Raw genomic sequence first — 23,813 nt, forward strand, 5'->3', positions numbered from 1 at the left:
GGGTGAGAGAGAGGGGGAGAGGGGGAGGGAGGGGAGATAAAAAGGTGAAGTGAGATAAAAAGGAAGAAAAAGAGAGAGAGAGAGAGAGAGAGGAAGGGAAGCGGATATTTCATACAGGTCGTGAACCGCGCACCATGAAGTCGACCACGCGGAGCGGAACAGATTTGTGCTACTTCGCGCTTCAGGTATGCGCAGGGGTGCGTATAATACATACCGATATAATGGCGACAGGGGGATGGGAAAAAAACGGGTTGGGCGCGATGCGAACGGGCGAATTATCGAGGCTGAAGAATTCCCGTTAATTCGCGCCCCTACGGAGGGGAAGACTCGACGTCTACTAAAATAGCCCGATATCAGCTCGCGAGCGCGCGCGCGGTGTTTAATTCGTTCTGGATATCCGTGGCATTAACTCCCCCCGGCGCGTATAATCGCGGACACAAATCAACGGGGCAATAACCGGCGTCTCGTCTGCGTTTTTTTCTCGCGCGTCTTGTACATACGTTAATATATACACGCGTGTATATATACGTAAGCGCAGGCGGAGGCGGAGACGGAGACGGGGGTCGATATACGTCGGAGTCCTTCTCGCCGAACACTTTCAACGCGTAAACACACGTACATTTCCGATAGCACCTGCACACCGACGACGACGACGACGGCGACGATGACGACGCTAACGGCAACGACGGCAACGCGTCCTGCCAAGAGCGACTTGGCGGCATTAACTGGCGCACACGTGGGAGATGTCGCGCCGTGCAAAATTCAGATTCGCTCAAAATTACCTCTGAATCTCGCACGGGCAGACTCTACCCCTCTCTATATAGGTATGTGTGTGTGTGTGTGTGCGTGCGTATCGAATTAGCCAAATTAGTACCGCCAGATCCGCGGCGTTAAGACGAGGTCGTTTCGGCTCCCTCCCCCCCCCCCCCCCCACGCTCTACCGCTCTGTCGCGTAAAATTTCCCCGCCAGGCGGGTGTAGCCGGCGAAAAAAACGTTGCGCCACACTCCCGCAAATAGCGCCGAGGGTTACATTGTATCGACGCGTGTTGTTACACGGCCGGCATTCTGGATAGAAATTCGCGCGGCCGCGCGTGTGTAAACACCGCACAAAGGCGACTCTGCAACTTCGAGTCATTCTGTGTACGTTTCCCTCGAGTTAAACAACTGCGATCGGAAATTAGGTCACTGTTTACTCGGCGCGCCAGCCGACGCGTACGCGCGCGTTTACCGCGTTCGTATTACGCTCATGAGATTCGCAGCTAATACCGGCTCCCCGTAGATCCAGATTTGCGCGTTTAATGCATACCTGACACTCACTGCGTAAATCACATTCCCGTAAAACGAGAGCAATCTCCCCGCGTAAAATACGGCCGCTTCTTGTTTCGCGCGCGCGCGCGCGCGCGCGCGCGACCGCTCGCTCGCTCTCTCGCTCTTCTCGCTCGCTCGCGGTATCGATTTATGCGAATTTACGTTTACACGGCAGTTCGACGGCGCGGCAACCGCGCGCGAGAGACGCTTATACGATACTCTGTCGCAGTATCTCAGGCATCTCCGTTGCTCCGGAGCTACGCATCCGCTGTGCCCCGCATAACGCGCATTCTAACAGATATAATAGCGGGGCGAGAGAGAGAGAGAGAGAGAGAGAGGGAGGAGAGAGAGAGAGAGAGAGAGAGACGTCTCCTAATGAAATGCGCTCGCCGAATAGCTCGAACAACGTGTAAAGGCCCGTTGCGGACATGCGGCTCGTAAAGCTGCTGAAATCAGCACGCAGGGACACGTTGTAATGCGTAACTCTCTCCGCCCGGCTCGGGATTTACTTTGCGCGTTCGAAGCGCGAAACTTTTGCCGCGACTCAGCAAGCCGGGAGCGTTTTTGAACGGGCTTTGCAAGCTGCCGCGCGAAAGAAGGAGCGAGAGAAACACGAGGAGCGAAAAGTTTCCCTTGAGGGGCTTGAGGTCGCTAATTTCCATTTAATTCAAATAGAGATGCGTCTTCTTTCTCCTCCTCCTCTTCCTTCCGCTCCACCTATTCCTCCTGCCCCTCTTGCTCGTCATCCTCCGCCCTCTTCCCTCTGCCCTCTCTCAGACGGCACACATGTCGGCATTATTTCCGTCAAACACTCGCGACGAGACCAAGGAATTATGAGACAGAGAAGAGTGTCTCATACGGCAGAGATTTCTCACATAATGATATCGAGTGTTTCGCAACTTTGGCGCGTGATATTTGCCCTCGCCGTTGCTCCCAGAATTCCCGCATCTGCGGGCAGCGAAATTATTATTTCTCTGATGTCGCTGGAGGAAAGCCGCGCTACCAGCGGCAGCAAACCGAATACGAGACAATGCTGCATGCAACCCGGAGAGCGAGCGAACGAGCGTACGTTTAATGATATCGGAATAATAATATTTGAAGGATGCGCTCAGGCACAACTATTGTGTCCCGCGCGAACGTTCCCCGCAATAACGTGCCGCGTAAAGCAGCTTCAGAGCTGCCTAGCAATGACCCCGTTACAGCTGTCGCCTCGACTCTGAATTCTGCCAGCGGGATCTCTACCGAGGTATCTCCTCGCCCAGCTCTTGCATCTCATAACGATCGTCGGTGAGCGACGAGGCCGGCCGGCCGGCCAGCCGGCATGATTTATCGCCCGAACGGCCATCCAGATTTTAATCAGTTTCTTCCCCGACCACCTTCGCCCCGCACTCGCCCTCGTGACCATTCACTCGTCGTCACTCGTCGTCGGACGCGGCTCAACGTCTCGAGAAATTGAATAATCATGCGCGGCCATCGCCAGATGACACCTTTATAACCGCGGAAGCGAATTTCCGCAATTGCGCGCCTGACCGCCGCGCCGCGCCGCGCCGCGGCCGGGAAGGAACCGCGTGGATTGTTACCTCGCAATCCCGCCGAGGTCTGGATTTTTAATTTCGCGAGGATACGCGATAACGAGTCCCACGATGTACGGACTGCATGATGGGGCAGACGGGGGCGGGGGTAGGAGGGAGGAAGGGAGAGGTGGAGAGGCGCCTTTCGTCTCGCTCGCGAACACTTTGGCTGAGTTGGCGAAAAGATGATCGGAGACTATTATATATCTCTCCCGTAACTTTTTAATCTCCGATATTAAATATCTTGAGAATATCGCAGCTCCGACTGAGGTTACGTCGAAATGCACACAGCGAGATGAGCTCTCGCGATCCGACCGCTCTAAGTCGGCACACGCCCACACCCACACCCACATATACACAGACAGACACACACACACACACACACACACAAACTACGCACGCACATACATATACGCGCGCACACATAACGTTTCTTTGGTCAATTAATTATTGGGTGAGTGCGAGAGTTCTGACGGATTTCGTGATGGAAAAGTGGACTGAGTAATCCTGTCAGAAAGGATTTAGCCATTCCACCAAGTAATCGCCATTGTTTCCCATTATTCGACGGTATTGTTTGCAAGTGCCGCCATAAAACCGAATCAGTTTGAGAGTTATCTTGAGGAAAGCCGTGAAAACTTTTACACTCACCCGGTATACACACGGACGAAGCTACTACGGCCAATCTCCGCGGCGTTGAACGAAAGAAACTACGGAGATCTCTCTCTCTCTCTCTCTCTCTTTCTCGCGAAAGAAGAAAATTGCACGTGCGAAGGAAGCATTTCGCCGCGCGCTGCGTATTGCGTGTGCGTGCGCGCTTTATATGTACGTGATTATACTATCTGTTACATTAATATTTGAAGCAGGCGTGATACATTGCGATTACGTAAGGCAACAAAACGAAAAAGTAACATGCAGCGACGCAGGCGGGACGTATTCACGCGTGAGATCAGCCGAAAGCCACGCTCGGCGTATCAGAAGCTGAATTACTGCACGCACGTGTTTAGCGTGATAACGTAAAAACGAAATGCGAATAAAAGCGCGAAATAATCTAGCCCGCGTTTTCTGCGCGTTCGCGTGATTCAGTGATGTCGAGTAATATCCATCGAGTAAATATTCGGCGGGGATGCGAATATATATCCGCGTCGAGATACTCGGCTGATAGATTATAAATACGAAATGAAATGAAACTAGGCGAAAACTCGCGCGAGGAATTGCGAATGCGAATGCCGGGCTGAAGCGCGCGCGCGGTGAGATATTTTTGTTTGCGGATTACTATAAATTCAAATCGCCATGCAAATGCGCGATATATACGCGCGGCGTATACGGGGCAATGCGGCAGAGCGATGCGTGTAACGCGCAGCGTAATCGAAGGAATAAACACGCACTCTTCCATCCATGAAGATACGTCAGCGAGGAGAGATTAAATCGATAAACGACGAGCGAGAGCGGGATCACCATTGATAAACGCGGGAAGACAGATAAACCGACGGGTGGGCAGCACTCAATTCGCCGAACCTTCCGTAACCATCGCCGCGACACGCGGTGATTTATTATGCGACATATATTCTTCCCTTCGAAAGACCGTTGGTGACCGTCGAAAATTTTGGGAGGAGGGATTAGTGTCGCCGCGAGGGAGTGAATGGATGTCGACCTCGCTGACTACCTCGCGAAACTCGCCGCATCTTCGTCCACGGCGAGACATGCAAATTTATTAAATGTGTAAATTTATATGACTTTAAGTTGGATTGCGATGCGAAAGAAGTGCAACGTGGAGGAGTCGTGACGCAGCAATGAGAGAAGGTCGACGGTTCTCGCGCAACGCGAACCTTCGCGTGGAGAGTCATTATCAGCGTTATCTATCGTTGTGTCTTTTGTGAGAAATTCGGTACGTAGAGTATCGCGGGTGATTTCTTGGTAGAAATTAAAAACCCGCGTCGAGAGCAGCATTGCGGAATGATCGAGAATCGGGAACACTTGGCAGTAGGCAGTCGGAAGTGTTTGGTCGAATATTTCACGAAGCTGGAACAGCGATGGTACGTGATGGATTTTCGAGCGCGGCCTCGATCTCGCCACTCGATCATTCTCCGATCCAATAAACACCGGCGGGCTACCTTCCATGCGTGCGGAAATGAGAATGGGGGCCTCCCTTACCTGAATGGAATCTTTCCCAACCTCCCGCAGGATATTCCGCGGCTGCGTGTAACCTGGACCGTTGCTGTACAGCAACGTTGTATAGGGCTGTCCATCAACGTCCGACACCTTGCTGTCAGAGCCTGAGGGAAAAAGAATTAATCGGGCGATTTGTCAGTGAACGGCGCCTATCGATAGGAACGTTTTACGATCGATCGACGGCACGACGCGACGCCGCCTCCTCTGCCAGCGACTCTAAATCCACCGATACGAATCATCGTCGAGATTCGATCGCGTCTGAGACGTTACGACCAGGACCGTGCTTGGCGTTTTCGTGAAAAATTGCCACCGTTTTAGACTCGAGCTTCAGTGATGATGAAAAAAGGTACACTGTATCTTAGGGAATAATTTAATCAGTATCTATAAGAAGTTGAATTCCTATTATATAGATAATGAAAAAGGTAGTTTTCTATCATATTCACAATAAAAGTTTAGCAAATTACTGGCACCGCTGCCGATATATGTATATTATATTGTATTTTATGTATTATACGCATCATATTGTAATTATATTAAAATATAAATAGAAACAAAAGAATAGATATAGAAATAAAATACAAATAAAAGTAAAAACATAATTTTATTGTATTATTATACATATTATATTGTATTTTACATATTTATGTATTATACATATTTTACATATTATATATATTAAATACGTTATATATTTTATGTATTACACACACGACATTATAATTGTATCAAAATAAAAATAAAAATAAAAGATAATTTTACTTTAATCAAGTTTTATTATTTCTCTCTCTCTCTCTCTCTCTCTCTCCCTCTCTCTCCCTCTCTTCTCTCTTCCCTGCACCATCTTTCCCTTATTATATTTTCTTGAAATCAAACCATAAAAATCGGGAAAACCTGGAATTTTTAAATTTCACGCCAAAAACTCGGGATACCACTCTAGTTATCATATTCTCCTGATACAACAAACACAAAACCGAGAAATCTGGAATTTTTAATTTCCCGCCAGAAACTCGGGATATCTCTTTAGTTATCATGTTCTCCTGATACGAAAACGCAAAATAGAGAAATCTGGAATTTTTTAGTTTCCCGCCAGAAACTCGGGATACCTCTTCGGTTATCATATTCTCCTGATACGAAAACGCAAAATTGGGAAATCTGGAATTTTTAGATTTTCCGCCAGAAACTCGGGATACCCCTTCGGTTATCATGTTCTCCTGATACGAAAACGCAAAATCGGAAAATCTAGAATTTCTAAATTTCCCGCCAGAAACTCGGGATACCTCTTCGGTTATCATATTCTCCTGATACGAAACGCAAAATTGGGAAATCTGGAATTTTTAGATTTCTCCTCCAGAAACTCGGGATACCTCTTCGATTATCATATTCTCCTTATACGAAAACGCAAAATCAGGAAATCTGGAATTTTTAAATTTCTCGCCAGAAACTCGGGATACCTCTTCGGTTATCATGTTCTCCTGATACGAAAACGCAAAATTGTGAAATCTGGAACTTTTAAATTTCCCGCCAGGAACTCGGGATACCTCTTCGGTTATCATATTCTCCTGATACGAAAACGCAAAATCGGGAAATCCGGAATTTGTAAATTCTCGCCAGAAAGCCGGGATCTCTTCGATTATCATGTTCTCCTGATACGAAAACGCAAAATTGTGAAATCTGGAACTTTTAAATTTCCCGCCAGAAACTCGGGATACCTCTTCGGTTATCATATTCTCCTGATACGAAAACGCAAAATCGGGAAATCCGGAATTTGTAAATTCTCGCCAGAAAGCCGGGATCTCTTCGATTATCATGTTCTCCTGATACGAAAACGCAAAATCGGGAAATCTGGAATTTTTAGATTTCCCGCCAGAAACTCGGGATACCTCTTCGGTTATCATGTTCTCCTGGTACGAAAACGCAAAATCGGGATATCCGGAATTTTTAAATTTCTCGCCAGAAACTCGGGATACCATTTCGGGTATCATGTTCTCCTGATACGAAAACGCAAAATCGGGAGATCGGGAATTTGTAAATTCCTCCCAGAAACTCGGGATACCTCTTCGGTTATCATGTTCTCCTGATACGAAAACGCAAAATCGGGAAATCTGGAATTTGTAAATTTCCCGCCAGAAACTCGGGATACCTCTTCGGTTATCATGTTCTCCTGATAAGAAAACGCAAAATTGTGAAATCTGGAACTTTTAAATTTCCCACCAGAAACTCGGGATACCTCTTCGGTTATCATATTCTCCTGATACGAAAACGCAAAATCGGGAAATCCGGAATTTATAAATTCCCGCCAGAAAGCCGGGATCTCTTCAATTATCATGTTCTCCTGATACGAAAACGCAAAATCGGGAAATCTGGAATTTTTTAGTTTCCCGCCAGAAACTCGGGATACCTCTTCGGTTATCATATTCTCCTGATACGAAAACGCAAAATTGGGAAATCTGGAATTTTTAGATTTCCCGCCAGAAACTCGGGATTCCTCTTCGGTTATCATATTCTCCTGATACGAAAACGCAAAATCGGGAAATGTGGAATTTTTAAATTTCCCGCCAGAAACTCGAGATACCTCTTCGGTTATCATATTCTCCTGATACCATAACGCAACATCGGGAAATGTGAAATTTTTTAATTTTCCCGGTTTTTCGTTTTTGTATTAGGAGAACATGATAATCGAAGAGGTATTTCTAATTTCTGGCTGGAAATTAAAAATTCTAGGTTCTTACAGGAAATCTTAGGTTCTAGAAAATTCTAGGAGCACAAATTTGTATCAAGAGCAAATATAATAAGCAAAAAAGTATTCAGACAACTGGTTTTAGTATGATGGAAAATTTTTAATTTCCTAATAATACGAAAATGTATACACGGATTCCTGAGGATATCGCGCGCTAAAGAATGAATGGATGTTTAACGGTGGTACGGCGGATGAAAAAGGAGGTGGCAGGGATAAAGGTGTAGGGAGTAAGAGGGTTGAAAGGACGAAACCAGGGGCGAGCGGCAGAGACAGGATTTCAATAAAAAAACAAAAATTACATGGCTTGTAAATTTCATTTATTTTTTTTTAAACGCATTATATTAAAATACAATATAATGTAACGTAATATAGTATAATATAATGTAATATAATATAACGTAATGTAATGTAATCTAATATAATATAATATAATATGTAATACAATATAATATGATATAATATAATATAATATAATATAATATAATATAATATAATATAATATAATATAATATAATATAATATAATATAATATAATATAATATAATATAATATAATATAATATAATATAATATAATATAATATAATATAATATAATATATACAAATAAAATATATATAATATGATACAATGTAATATAAATTAAAAAATTACCTCATAATTAGCACTTGATTCTGCTTCATACATCGCATTGCGGTCTTTTACATTCGGAGTGCTAGCATAATAGTAGTTGCACGCCGAGCGATATCGCGCGCTAAAGAATGAATGGATGTTTAACGGTGGTACGGCGGATGAAAAAGGAGGTGGCAGGGATAAAGGTGTAGGGAGTAAGGGGGTTGAAAGGACGAAACCAGGGGCGAGAGACTCCGGGACATGCTCGCCGGTAGATATGTTTTATTCAAGGGACTTTCTTCCTCCGCTCAACCGCCCTTAAAAATAGACCATCGCCGCACACGGGCGTGCGCGCGCGCTCCATTTCAGACTGTCCGTCGTTTAACAATGTATAATTTCACCGTTTATTTGCCGTGCAAACGCGCGGGACGCTCACTCTAATCGAGGCGGCCGCTGCCGCTTCTCTTTAAACTTCCTCCCTCGCATTTTACGCCCGATAGACCGAAAACACTTCTTGTTTCTTCGAGTAATTGCACGCTTCTTGCTGTTGTACGACGTCAAGCTCTTGACTGATGCGCGCATACCGTCTCGTGCACAGCTACATCTTCGCATTGATCATCCAGAAATAACCACTTCGAACGAAGACTGAAATGTCCGTAATGATCCGTCAACTGCTTCGGACAAGGGTCTCTCTCGCAATCACCCGCGTGAATTGATCGCAAGCCCGGTCGATTTTGCCGCCGGCCAACCCCCTCGATTTCGCTGTCTCGCTCTTCGGCATCGATCGAAGCCCAACAGCTCCCTAATAACACGCCGTTTGATCACGCGAGGGAGAGATGCAGAGGAGAAGAGGGAGCGCACGAGAGAGAGGGGGAGAAGGAGGAAGAGAGAAGAAAGAATAACTCCTCGTTACAGTAAACACGACGCATTTCGCCGGAGCTAAGCACTTCGTGGGGGGGGGGGGTAGCTTGTAACACTTTAATTGCCCATTTGTAACGTCTGATGTGTAACGCCGACATCAGGATAGCGAAATGCGCTGCTACTTTAGACCGCTTGACAGGACCCGGAACGAAATGAACTTTTGCGTTCCTTTCAGGTTAAGTTGGGACTTGCCAGGTACACGGAAAACGTGCGAGGGGGGAAGGGAGAGGCAAGACGCGAGCCAAGATGCAGCAGGATAGGGTAGGCGCGGTGGGGCGGGACGGCTGGCAAAAGATATGTAGGATCACGAAGTCGGCAAAGTAATATCCTGCAATCTGCCTCCAGGGACGTGGTGGTAAGGTAAATTCCAGCCACGATAAGTGGCCGGTGTACGTGTGAGCGTGATTTCGAAAAACTAGCGATCTTGTCGCGGCAGATAAGTCTCCGCCAAGTTTTCAAGCTAGCAAGCGTGAAACACGAGGTAAAGCGGTGCGCGCGTAAATAGAAACGAGAGCGTTCCGCTGCACGCGGTTTCCGGGCTCGCCGGGCGATCTTCAGCCATTTCCCATTCGGCCCGCCCGCGCCGAGTTTACTTTGATTTATGCAAGAGTGTTTGATGAAGTAGTTCACAGCGCGGAAATTATCGCGACGGTTCCGTTACATTCGCGCCGTTACACGGTCGTCTACACAGCCGCGATGTCAAAGCAGCTGAGGAGTTATACACGTTTCGGGTCGCGAGGGCAGGGAGAGAGGGGGGCTAGAGATAAACAGAGGAAGAGATGGAGGGAGAGATAAAGGGAAAGACGAAGGGAGAGACAGAAGAAGAGGCACAGAGAGAAACAGAGAGAGAGAGAGAGAGAGAGGCGGAGATAGACAGAGATAAATACGAATATTATTATTGTAGGATTAAGTCTCTATATATTAGGTTGGTGCAAAAATAATTGCGATTTTTATCATTTTAAGTTTGGCGCCGACTTTTTCAGTTACCGCTATCTTTTCTAGAATTCTATCTTGCAGGAATAAACAAACTTGCTTCTCGTTGGGAGAAATGTGTGCAGGCTAATGATGGTCTTTGCTGTGATTAATAAGTATAATTTTTAAGTGATATATGCGTCTTCATGCTCGATACGTAAGAACCGCAATTATTTTTGCACCAACCTAATATAAGAACGCTGTGGCAAGAGAATGGCCGGAGGCTTACAGGTAATTGGACACAAAAATATTTTAAAAGAGAAGAAGAAAGAATCGCAAACATACACACGCTTATGTGACAATAAATTAAACAGCGAGTATGAGAGAGAAAGAGAAGCTTTCTTTGCAGTAGGAATTAGATTTCCGATATATCTGTTTGAGAATGCGCAATGCTTTGTACATGGCAAGAAAGTTATACGAGATGCCCAGTGGAACTACAGTCGGTCTCCATTAACGTTGCCTGAGAGAGGAAAGTCCCAACTCGGACGCTTATATCGCGCCTATATTTTTAATTAACGGACTGTTAAGGGAGAAGATTTATTAATTCGAACTGGAATTGGAATTGATTATCGGAGGGAGGCGAATCTGAAAAGCGGCAGCAGGAGGCTTCAGAGGAAGGAGGAGAAAAAGAAGCGAAGGGATATAGGGTGTTAAATATGTGCGTAAAGTGATAACGATACTTATCGTCGGCAAGTTGGTCTCCCGAGCGAGGAAGCGTACGGATAGGTAATTAATCAAGCGACACAAGGAGCCCTCTCTCCTCCGTCGATAGCATACCCCCCCCCCGCCCCCGGCCGGGCTAATCAAGAGGAGCGAAAGAAAGCCTCATTACTCGCGTTTTACTCGCGTTCCGCGACTACAAGCGCGCGGTATCGCGGTTTACTGCGCCCGGCGGAGAATAAAGCCCTTAACCCCTCCGGTCGCTCGTTTACATAGCGAGTACTTCGTACTTCAGTACTTTGGAACTAGTCGTGAATAATGCCCCGCGACGTGTGTTCAACCGCCTCCTTCGTCGCGCTAAACAAAACTACGTAATGCAAAATTCAGACCGGCCAAGCGGGCGGGACGAGCTCTTGCGAGGCGCACAGCGTGGGCGTGCAAAGCAATTAAGGATCAGCCCGGCGTTGGCGAAGAAACGTCGTGTGTGTCCAGCGAGGCAGCCTAACGATATTGAATCGCGGTTTCGGGTCGTGCGGTCACGCTAATGCTTTGTGCAATATAGTTGAGCCGATTATGCGGCGATATTGTCCCGTTAAATATTAATTAGTGTCCTAAAGTATCGTGCATTAGAGGCCATTTCGACAAGCAGACCCGCGCGGGGGCGGAGAGGGGCGGGAGGGAGGGAGGGAGGGGAGCGACGGGTCTGCGACGCGGACTATCACATCGGCGCTCCGATAATAACAATTATAACGCGGTGCCCCGCGCGGAAGAATCGGCGATATTTATGCGCGCGACGAGGTAACGCTCGCGAGCGACGCGTGACTAACGAGGTGAGAACTTTAGAAACAAATAAACGCGCGCGTGACATGCGGACGCGCGTTTACGTTGGAACGGGAATCACGCGACGCAGGTCGCGCGCAAGCGAGCGGCCTGTGAGAATAACGAATGTAAAATATTTTGTATACATAAATAACATGCACACACACACACACACACATACACCGTGATGTGTAAATTCTCAGGCCAAGTTATTCTCTCTGCGAGCTCGCGTGATCGCCGTAAGAAGGACGCGCAGGGTCTCACGAGAGCGCGAGCGGAGCCGCGACGAGCCGGTTACAAAGCGCGAACACGCGCGCGTTCGCCGAAGGATTATCGGCGAGTGTGTCTCGAGTCGCTCGAAACGCAAGATCGCGCCGCTTAGGCCGCAGCACGGCGTCTCATAAATCACGAGCGAGCCGGAACGAGCCGGGCGTTCAACTCGCAAATTGCAAGTCATTTCCGACCCAATCGCGTTTCAGCGGCGGGGAAGCGTTCCGCGGTGAAAAGCGGCTAAGCGCGGCTGCGCCCCGGATACTTCGGTCCCGCCGCGGGATTTAGAAAAACGCCCATAACAAGATGCATAACGAATCGGTGGGGCGGCCGGGAGGGGGGAAGAGGGTCGGGTAAGAACGTCCGGGGGCGAGTCCCCTCCAGCCGTCTTCCGGCCTCGTGATTGCGAACCTAAGCTGCGATATCGCCTCATATTCGCACATAAAAGAATCCTCATAGCCGCCGACATAAAAGTCAAGGATCCGCCGTGTAATTTAACTTCTCCCCCCGCGTGCCCCGCGTGCACCTTCGTGAGCGGCTACTATCGCATAACTTTCCAACTCCGTGATATGCTTCCGTGATCTTATATATTTCCGAGTTAATGGGTCGGGCCTCTCCGTGGCGTGCCGGTCGTGCCGCGATCCTCGTCGTCCTGGCACGATAGCTCCGACAGGACATACCCGGGCTGATTTACGAACGATTCTCGGATTCTAACTAAGGGCCGTCCTAAAATATTCCCGCGACGGCCGCTGTGATTGGGCCGAGCCCTCGATCGTGGCTCGCGCTTATTGATCGCGCGGATACATTTATGCACCGGCCAGCTCGTAAGTAACTGCATGCGCAGTGTATTTGGAAGGATTTCAAAATCTTCGGACTTTTGTGAAAGTAAAAGAGACGGGAGAGTCGTCTGAAAGATGACGAGACTTGGATAGTATCTCGGGGCAAATCTCAATGTTCTGCGCTTTTAGCCGTTCGGTACGAAGTTATAAATCACTTGTGAAAGTAACCGAAGAATGTCCATTATTATTCGATACAGACGACTAATGCGAAAGAGGCCGTCTATTTCTGCGAATAACCCGACTAGAAATTTATCCCATGGTCCTGATCAGGTTAACCTTATTTGGACATCAGCTCCCAATAAGGTAATACTATCGGGTAACCTAATAAGTCATGTAACGCAGCGGATATCAGGACCTTAGTAAGGATTCATAGTCAGGTCCTTATTGAGTTACCTTGTGGAATCCTTATTACGTTTCCGTTTTTCAAATGATGTCTCCTGATTACTCGCCACGGCTATATTGGATGATGACATTAGAAATAAGAAATGACACGCTGAAAATTCTTTCGTGTCATTTCCAAATAAAAAGATATTTGCATGAAATAATATTTTAGATCGCTTGATCGCATACTTGTGAAATGTTTCGGAAAAGAAACATAAAATGAATATCATAAGATCATAAAGTATCACAAGGTGACAAGACACAAAGTAGTGTTAAAGAGAAAAGTTGCATGTCACGTTAATTTTACAACTATTTATTGACTGCTGAAAAGAGGATAGTTTCTATAATATTTTACAAATATATTCAAGTGATCTGAAGTGTTTTTTCAACGCAAACATCTTTATATTTGGAAATGACACCCAAAAATTGTTTTGTTAAAACTTGATAATGCAAATCATATTAGGTACAAATGAGTAAGATCTCTGATTAACTGAAGCATATTATATCATACACTAGGTTGGTACACTAAGGTCTTAATGTGGACTCAATCATTATAACCTTATAAAGGTCTTCCTTACTCATTTGTCGTTAGGACATTATAAGGACTGACTCACTTAGGATTACCTTTCATTCACTCTATTAGGTCCTTATCAATGTTAGATGAACCTGATATCAAAATTTCTAGTCAGGAATGTACAAAAATGTCAAACTGACACGTTTTACACAAGAGGACACGTAAAACGTATCAGGTCTCTCAGATTTGCCGAAGATCCAAGAGAAGACAAAGTTTCGGATAGTTTAACAATTTATAAACGTCTTCACCTTCCACGCGCTTTTCAAGTTCTACGTCTGACGATCGTCCCCTCTTCTCCAGTTTCGCCGGGATAATTCCGACGCTGCTAAAATCAAGTACCGCCGGCATTTTGACGTTCCACTCCTTCCGCTTCTCCAGTCTGATGGAAAGATCGCGTCGAGTAACAAAACATAATTCACTCCGAGCGGGGAGCCGATCCCCCCCCCTCCCCCCTCCCCCCGTCGTCCCGCGTGTGCCGATGCGAGCGTGACGTGCTGGACGACTAATTCGAGGTATTCCAAGAAGTTCACGATTCGCTCTCAACTGAATTCCCTGCCATCCGGGGTAACGCGCGTGCCACGCTCCGCGCAAAAACCGCCGCACGATTTCGCGCCGCGCGCACGCCCCCGCCCCTCGCTGCCCCTGCCCTACCCTCGTCGCCGCTGCGACCCTTGAATTTATGGTGATAAATTGTCGCGATGGAGATAAACGCACCGGCGCGAGTCCCTCGGTCGTACCTCCTCCGGCCCGGCCCATTTCTCCGATACACCCGGCAGTCAATGCCGATCGCTACGTAAGGAGGAACGAGGAGCGAGGAACGGTTCTTCCGCTCGAAGCGGCGACGCAATCGTCGTAGCTCTTAGCGGATTAATCGCGCGTCGCGGCTTCTATGCTCTCCCGTGCGAACTCGCGGATTCACCGAGATGAATTTGCGCGCAGCCGAGCGGCCGAGAGAGAAAGCGGCAGGATGAGAGAGAGAGAGAGAGAGAGAGAGAGAGAGAGAGTGGATTATCCCGACGCAGAGCAGACTGTCTCCGCGTAAATGCGCGACCGCGAAAATGGAAATATTACACGAGTCGCAAATCGCGGCCTCGAAATTCGAAGCTCCAAGTGGATCATACTTGGTGATCGATTTCCCCCGGACGGCAACGTCGACAGACACCAATCCGTCAAAGCGCGACGATGCTCCTCGGGTCGCGAAAAAGCACCATGCTTTTCGATCGATAGTGATGCGCCGTTAAAAGTATTAAGTAACCGTCGCAGAGAGAGAGAGAGAGAGAGAGAGAGAGAGAGAGAGAGAGAGAGAGAGAGAGAAAGAGAGAGAGCAAAAGTACCGCCCGCAGTATGGATATCGCTGAGAGCTAGACTTGACTCGCGGATGCACGCACGCGCACACACACACACACACACACACACACATACAAAACTTCATTTGAACACTACTAGCATGATTCCGCGGTTCGCGCCGGGACTCTAGTCCTGCCGCAGCTCTTATCGTAATTACGTACGTACGGTGCCGGCTACACATCACGTTACAGTCACAGCCGAATGTCATTCCAAGATCTTTAATAACCAAGCGCGGCTGCGGACGTACAAACGCCGCTCTTGCGCGTTGCCTTTTGCGCTCGCGTGTATGCGCGTGCGCGTGTGCGTGTGCGATGCGTGTGGTGTCGCTGCTTCCGCCTCGCTGCCTCTCACACTCGTGCTCATCTCAAACTGCGTTTTCAATGGCCCCCCGCTCAGCCCCGGCCGCGACTGAACTCACCGGATCTCGGCTCGCGTGCGTTATGTACTCATTAAAAGCTTCGCGTCGCGTTACCTCCGCGAAAGCATTAAGACGTCAAGCGTGTCGCGAAAAGCCGGCCGAGAAGAAAACACTTGGCTGCCTGCAGTCTTGCGCGCGCGCGCGCGCCCGTGATTCGGAGCTTTCTTCGCGGCGGTATTTCAGAGCAATATGCGAGATGCCGAGAGAAGAGAAACGCCATTATATGTTCTCTTTATTTTTTGCTGTAGCTTACGCGCCTTCGCTTTACGCGACGTGCCGCGCTCGTGATATTAAACGAATGGACAAAAGGCTCTTTTCTATAGGCGCGAGTCTACAGCCGAGTGTGAACAATGCGATTATTTCCTCGTTTGGTTGGGAATTCTCGCGGGAGGGAAAAATATCCCTCCGCGATTTTTCGCAAATTTCGTCCCGTCGCGAAACTGTCACATTGTTCACTCGTGAGTCTTCGTCGCTCCTTCTGTTGTTCTCTTCTCTGCTGCGTTCCGAAATTAATGATCTTACGTATCGAAGGCTGAAAGTGTTCGTCGAAGGTAGTTGACCCTTCAACGCTGGGTGAAATTTCATTCCAAGCGAATGTTTGATCTTATTAAAAAACGCAACACATTGATGATACTAATTTTATAGGTGTTTACTCGCGGTAGAGTGACAACGTTATGAGAAGACGAATAAATTCTCGCACACACTTTGCTACAAACATAGCAAAAAAGGTTGGCTTTAGGTGATGGCTTGATGGCAGCTTTTAAGGGACAAAGTGCGTGTGAAAAGCGTTATTTCGTACTGTACGGCATTTCGAACCTTCATTGTCATTCGCATTCGCATTAAGCGTCCGTGTTAAGCGCCGCTGTTATCGGTACGCTCATCAGCAGCGCGTAAATCGCGCTTGCGAGAATTGTCAAATAAGCACGTGCGCGCGCGGCGCGCGCATATTTGACACGCGGATTCGGCGGAGAAAGAGGAACGACGAACTTGGCGCACGGGGGGAGGGGGGCATCGCGCGCGCGGTACTCATTAGTCATTACGTTCGTCATTATAATCAACGATTAATCACGCAGCCCCATTGATTCCGCATCGCACGAAAAGGCCGTGGATTGGGAAAAAAGAGCGCGACGTTTTTGCACTCCGTCATATTTTAAGGCCGATTCTAAATAGTTCTCACTCGATTTTCCTTTCCGGTATCGCGGGCCAAACTTAATTAATCAACGTCACCATCATTAATCACTCTCCCGGATATTTCTGCGAGGATCGCTACGGGGACAGGAAGAAACGAGGTGAATGCTGATCGCGCTGTACACACGGCGAGCCTAAAAGAGCCGCGGGCTGCACAATGATACACGCGCATACGGTAACGCTATTGTCGGCTCTCGGTTGACCATGCTCGCGTTTCATTCAAGCCGCGACTCGCGGAGAGATGTCTCAAGCTGATATCTTCTTGCGCGAAATGAGATGTGCTTCTGACAGCGATGTTTTCCGCTTTGAAAGATTCCCCTTAGATTCCAGGAGCTCGAGTGGGGCCCGTCGGCTGTACGACATCAAGATAAATTACTCGTCTTTATCATGCGTATAACGCAATCCGATGCCACCTAAACGCGCGCAAAAAACACGGGATGTATCCTGCTCTACTTTCGCGCCGATCGTCCGATTTTCTCGCTCGAGCGAGTTTACAATTGCTCAAACGACCCGATCGATGCGACAAAACTAACTCCGACGTTCACTCGGAAACCACGTTTGTTTGCACGAACGAGGAGCAAGGCGGCCGAAGATTTCCTACCTCGCGCAAATGAGCTTCGCAAGGTCGCTCGGGCACGAATACGCTTCGAGCGAGTTTTGCAAGCCTCGAAGAAACTCGCGTTTATTTCCAGCCTCGAAATACATCGGACGCACCATCGGCCACTCTTCCGCCGTGCAGCTTGTCCGTTCGATTACCGCGTCGAACCGCAATTCCGATTCTGCCTGGACAGTGTCTCCCAAACGGTATTCCGTCAAGAGTCAAGATAAGGAAATTCTGTGATGGATTATAAATATGGGGAAATTACAGGTGAAATTGAATCTCGTGGGCGCTCGAGAGACGGTATGCTATCGATCACGCTGGGAAATACGCAAAGGCTACTCACGAAATATGCTACTCACTTGTATCTGTACACACGTTAATAGAGATACGTTAAAATAGAAATATATCAAAGTATAGAAATACGTCAATCGAAATAGGTGTACAGTTGAGGCTTTTCATGTCGACTGCCTGGATTTATTTTAACTCGATGGGGTCCTAATTATCAAATTGCCCCAATCCCATTCCATTTGATCGCTGCTCAAGCTACTTCGCTCGGATTTAATTTTTCTAATTTTCCGTAAAAGCATACGATTAACTCCCCGCATCATTTTCTCAGATGGCCAAGAGGTCCGTAAGTAAATTAAATTGGGCGACACTGGAGTAGGAAGGCTATCCTCCCAACGGTCGTACTGCTTTTCGCTATATCTCGGATCCTGCACGGATGTGCGGCGCAAGTTGGATAAATCGGTGGAAGCCAAGCTGCCGTGCGACCCGATACGATCAGATTCGATTGGTGTTGAATAATTATGAGCGCGTACGCGTTACAGACGGTATCTCCCGATTGATTTAGAAGGCTTCTCTTAATTAAGGCAGTCTAATGTATCCTAATGTATCGGATATTAAATACTAATAATTATGTGTACTAATAATTGTGTGTGAATAGCTTCAATATCGAACGCAAACATCAATATGCGCAATGTCGCTCGAAATGCCACGAATATTTACATGTAATTCAACATGGACATACGCGAGTGCGACGTTTGCCAAAATTACGAATCTCAAAATTACAAAATCTCTGTAGCTACGATAAAAATATAATGTTTTTTTTAATAAAACATCTAGCGATAAAATTTTTCAATTAAACTTTTTCTCTTGGATAAACTTAGAAATTCGCAACTATACATTTTTTTTAATATTCGAGAGCGGAGGGGGAGAGAGAGAGAGAGAGTTCGGTTATAAAATGGAATATCTATAATATATCACACGTTACGTAATATATAATATACATCCGCAGCTGTTTTTAAACATCGCGTGCGCGATACCGTAAGCGCGAATGAGAGCGCTTGGGTACTTCTATTTTTTATATCTAATAACGATTTCCCAGTAACGACCTACATTTCCCGTCGGCTACACGATAACTGGCTTTTGCCTTCAAATGTGTTTTTCGCGCCCACTGTCGTAAAATTGATCTGAAAAAAAAAAAAAAGATGAAAAATAAATGAAGTCGAAAACGCCGAATTTGCAAGAGGACGCGGCGCGCCGCTCCGATAGAGCGCGCGTTTCAATTATTTGACGGAACCGCTGATATTGCAGGCCGCATCCGGCGACGTCGTGAACGAACGTGCGTAGAAAACTAGCTGGTTAAAGTTTCAACTTTTATGCGACACCGTTCGAGCGTAATGGAGCCCCTCTGGCACCGTCGTGGGTTACCGGACTCGAATCGCGCGGCGAACGCTGTTTATAGCCCGTCGCGGACGCCGTCCGTAAAAAGCGGTTTTATACGCGGCGGTTATGCGTACGCATTGATGTGTACTCAATAACAGTCGTGCATAACTCCATAGGAAATGTCGCCTTTTTATAGCAACGGAAAACATTATCCTCGGATGGACGACGTGAGATTCAAATAGCGTCGGTCTCGATCGCGCTTATTGCCAGGATATCCAACAGTCGCGTCGGGGACGGATTCATGAATTTGCGCGGCCGGGAGAGTCAAGATAACGGCATAGGGGCAATCGACGGCGTCTCCTGCATCGGCAGATTTCATTCAAATAAAGAAAAAGAGGGAACAACAGAGGGAAAATACCGAGTCCTTTTTTCGCCGTAGAGAGCGGCCTCCGCTATTTTTCGTGGAACGACGAACAGATGCTTCACGCGCGCGAGGAAGAAAAATTGTTTTCGTACGGATGGAAGAAAACAACGCGAAAGTACGCATCCCCTACACTGGCTAATTTACAATGAAGGAGAGAAGAAGGCTCATTTAATTTTAGTCCGCCCGTCGATAAAAGTATCTCATTACGCCAAGTGCCGCACAAAGTGGACTCGCGACCTCCTCGCGCGAGTCCCGCGAGTATCCCGTGGAAGGTACGCGGGAGGTACCTCGGAAGTATAAAATGGCGCGCGCGAATTAACACATCCTATTTCCCGAGTCCTTGATTACAGGCACGCAGCGACGGCAACACCCTGAAGGGAAACAACCGAAGGCGAGGTATCTTCTTCTTTATTAACGCGATTGCGATTCCGTCGGAGAGAAATGGAAAAACTTGCTTTGCATAGCCCGAGCCGGGGCAGGGGGGGAGAGCATGCACTGCCCTCCCCATCGTGTAGCCTCCTCGAGCATCGCTTGGCACGTGGAAATCAGGATGAACGAGATAAAATCTCCGAGGCTAACACACCGTCTCTTCGCACGCCGCGCCGAGGCTCTCCCGAATAATAAGCGAAAAGCTGCTCGCGCCGTCGCGTCGAAAAGGCGCGCCTGTGAGAAGAGCGACATGCGGAAATTCGGATGCGCGCGCACCCGGCGGATGAGGGGTGACCTCGCTCAAGTTTTTCTTTGATTCAACGCGGTGATTTTTTTTTCTCTCCAAGAATCGCATCCGCGACGACACCGCGTTAGCGCGCATTAATTGGGAGCGACAATTGAGAAACGGCCCACGTGAGCAGAATAGAGATGTCAATTGAAGTTCAGGATACGTAATCAGGTTACGGCCCCTGAAATGTAATCGGATCGTTGTTGTAACTCGAGATTTAGTTAGGCAAGTTGGTTTAATTTCAGATACACTAAGCAACACTTTATGCATATTAAAATCCGCGTTCTATATTAAAGAGAGGAGCCTCGCGGGAGACTGAAAGATCCAATCGCGGCTGTTCGCGCTTTGATATTTAACGGGCAAACTTTTGCCGATAATCTCGTCCGACTTGTTTCGCTGGAGAGAGAATATCACGAGCGTGAGGCATTGCATAAATAAAATACGAGGGTCGTCTCAAATGTTTCCATCCCTCGCTATGGGGGACAATTAAACCGAGCTCGATGCATCGGTCCTGCTCGACTTGTATAAGTGGCCAATAAACGAGCCGAAAAAGTTGGCAAGTGCGGCCCGACAGCGGCCGCTTCAAATGGATCCTCCGAGCTGCGTAATTCGAGAGGACGGGTTAACTACTCGCGGAGAGTTTCAATTTATTCCACCGTGGCGAGCCATATCGAAAAAATGGTCGCGGCAACAGGAAACGCGATTTGGACGGCTCGCCTGCGCCAATTGCAATGCCCGCCGACGACGTAGCACCTCTTTGTGAGATTTACACGGGGATGACAGGTGCGACAAGGCGACCGCGAGTCGCGCAACTTGGAGCTCTAAAAAGGCTACGAGCCACTTATTAATGTTCCGCAAGTCTCGCGAGCGTAATCTAAAAGTTACACGGCTTGTGAGTGTCACATTTCCCGGGGCGCAAACAGGTCTCACTCACACCTTCCCTCCCTCCCTCTAGCCCCGTATGAGTGTGTATACTTCTTTCGTTGCGACGAGTCGGGGAGCGTGGGGCTTGAAAATAATTAGCGCCCTCGTCCTGCGACGTCTCGCGTATCTTCGAGGATCAGGAAGGGAGCGATAAGCGCGCAGACACGATATTCCGTGCATTCACAGCGCTAAAGGGCGTATAATTTTCCGGCCGAACGCGAGTGCGCGCTCATAGAGCGCGAGCAGTCACGAGTTAAGAACTTTAAATCAGATCGCATCGATACCGGATTAGTCAGCGTGCCGTAAACGCAATTAAATTCTTAACGGCCGCGCGAAGGCCGCGCGACTCTTGGCGCGCGCTCGCACGTAACTTTTCCGTAACTACGCGGCAAATAAATTATATCGCGAACCGGCGCGTGCTTTAATTGCTTTATCCAATACGCTCGCGTGAGCAAAGCGGGACTTGATTTAATGAACGGCCGCGGGGGGAGGGGGGGGGCAATAAAAATGCCAGCGTTGCGTTACGCCGTTGTCCGGCGCGCGCGCGCATCTTTATTCGCTCGCTTCTTCTTCGTTTTTCCCCGCTCTGCCTAGTGTTTTTCTCCCTTTTCCTTTGTCGGAACCTCCATCCCGCCGACCTCCTAAATACCGGCCGTTTCTTCGGCGACTATTTCCTCGACCGACACACGAAAGGGCCGGCCGCAATATATCTGCCGCGCTCCTGAAAGTGTCGGGGCTGCTCCGACCCCGAGACTTGTACACGCGAGTACGCTGGATTTCGGCGAAACCGACCTCCTTCCCGGCCGGCGCACGACGAGTTATGCGTTTATCGGCGAAATTAGGCGATCCCGCCGGCGCGGTTTCAATCGGAATCCTCGCTCGCCGGCGAGCAACCCTCCCCCGGGGGGTGTCGCCAACGTTTTCTATTCTATCTCGCGTTTCCGCCGCGGTCGATACGCTCCTCCGCTCACTGCGAGAGCATCGCGAGCTATCTTAATCTCTCGGCCAGGGAGGGAAGCCACATCACTTCCAGCGCGACCGGCAATTTATAGCGTCGCCCGGAGGAAGGTCAATTACGTCGAATCCCCGTTGACGACCTGATTTACTCCGGGGATCCGGCCGGGCTCGCCCTACGAGCCTAATCCTTCCATGAGGATCTCGACAGATGGGCGAAGAAACCGGAGATCAATCAGCAGTCCGATTCACTTCGCGCGGGCATCGCTTTGGATAACGGGAGAGTGGCGGCGCCTCGTTGTCGTCATTTGGCGCGAGCTCGCGCGTCACATCGCCGAATAATAACGGTCGTCTCGCTCGTCGTCGTCGTCGTCGTCGTCGTTGCCAGGTCGAGGTCGCGCGACTATTTCCCTGGACTATCCCCTCGCCGTCTGGAAGCCTCGTGCGGAGGACGCGTGCGCGCACGTGGGCCCGGCGTGTATTTATAATCTACGTTGCAAGTAGCAAACGGCTGCATATTCATTTCGGTTTACCGCTCAACGTCCGTCCGACCGCTCGCTCGCGACGATAGACGCGCGAAACGGCCGGCAATAAAAACGCGATCCCTATGTATCAGATCTTCCTTCGGGGCCATATTTCACGCGGAACGTCAACCGCGTGATTTAACGCTCTTGCTTACGTCCAGTACTTTTATTATGCACGAGAGCGGCGAGCGCGACCCCGTTTCGGGATTTCGACAAGCGACGCGTTTCAGCGCGCTCGGGGCCTTCCGTTATCGCGACCGCCGTTATTGTAACCGCGCCGGAGATTTACATTACGGCCGAGTACGAAACTCTCAGCGCCGTGCCTTTATTTAGATAGACAGAGCGATAAATCCGCGCTTCTTCTCACGTGCCGCAGTAATTCTTTCCTACGCGACCGTGGCTGCGGCCCTCGAGTGCGCGTCGCCGACGCGACGGTTCGCCACGACGCACGAGGAGACTCGGTCGTTGATTATCGACAGAGACGACGATGGGATTCTCATTTCCACGCTCGCGCGCGTCTTTCGGCTCGTAATTTTCACTCGCGGTCGCTCACCGCGGCTGCGCCGCGCTCTCGAGTCGTAATTAAGGAAAAACGTCGGGCGCGAGGTGGTCGCGGCGGGCGGAAAGCCCCCCGTCTCGGAGTAGGATTTTCTCGCTCGTGGCTCGACATCATTTGTCATTTCTAGTTTGTTAAAAAACAGAGAGACCGCGCGCGCGAGTATCGTGACCTGTTACCGAACTACAGCGAATAATTGATAGCAGCTATCGGCATTGTCAGTCAAACAATATCCCCACGAGGGATGGATATTGTTCGGATCCTTCCGGCCGCCGTACCACGGTGTATACGGCAGCAACCTTGCTTGCGATATCGAGTGTACAACTACAAAGCAATGGAATTTCTGAATGCTCCATTCAGTCGCCGGATACGAAATTACTGGCGACGGTTTCAATCTGGAGGTGGAATCGCGCGCGCAAGCGACGTCGAATCTGATTTGAGGCAAACGCCGGGGCGCGCGCTCGCCGATATGTCCGAGCCGATTGGCCGACATCGATATACCGCGCCTACGAGCCCCGGTCGCGCGGCGGGACTTTTTCAATTACGAATGCAAACGAAATTTAACGAAGCAAGAATTAAAAGCGTGCCCCCCGACCACGGCGCCGCCCTCGCCGGGCCCCGGCGCGCGGGCAAATTGCGAAATTCGTCGGCTCGGCGGCCGCT

The 23,813-nt window shown here is 48.8% G+C and overlaps 1 protein-coding gene across 2 annotated transcripts in view; it reads right to left on the reverse strand.

Annotated features, from left to right (window-relative positions):
- LOC105185030 (alkaline phosphatase) overlaps positions 1 to 23,813 on the reverse strand; it is a 214,952-nt gene that overhangs the window by 6,500 nt on the left and 184,639 nt on the right. For both annotated transcript variants that reach the window (XM_025302019.1, XM_025302020.1), the window contains one exon: positions 5,032 to 5,153. In XM_025302019.1, coding sequence (XP_025157804.1) covers positions 5,032 to 5,153 — 122 coding nt within the window. The remainder of the gene's footprint in view (positions 1 to 5,031; positions 5,154 to 23,813) is intronic.

The sequence above is a fragment of the Harpegnathos saltator genome, unplaced genomic scaffold (genome assembly GCF_003227715.2).
Source record: "Harpegnathos saltator strain DR-91 unplaced genomic scaffold, Hsal_v8.6 scaffold467, whole genome shotgun sequence".
Taxonomy (NCBI): domain Eukaryota; kingdom Metazoa; phylum Arthropoda; class Insecta; order Hymenoptera; family Formicidae; genus Harpegnathos; species Harpegnathos saltator.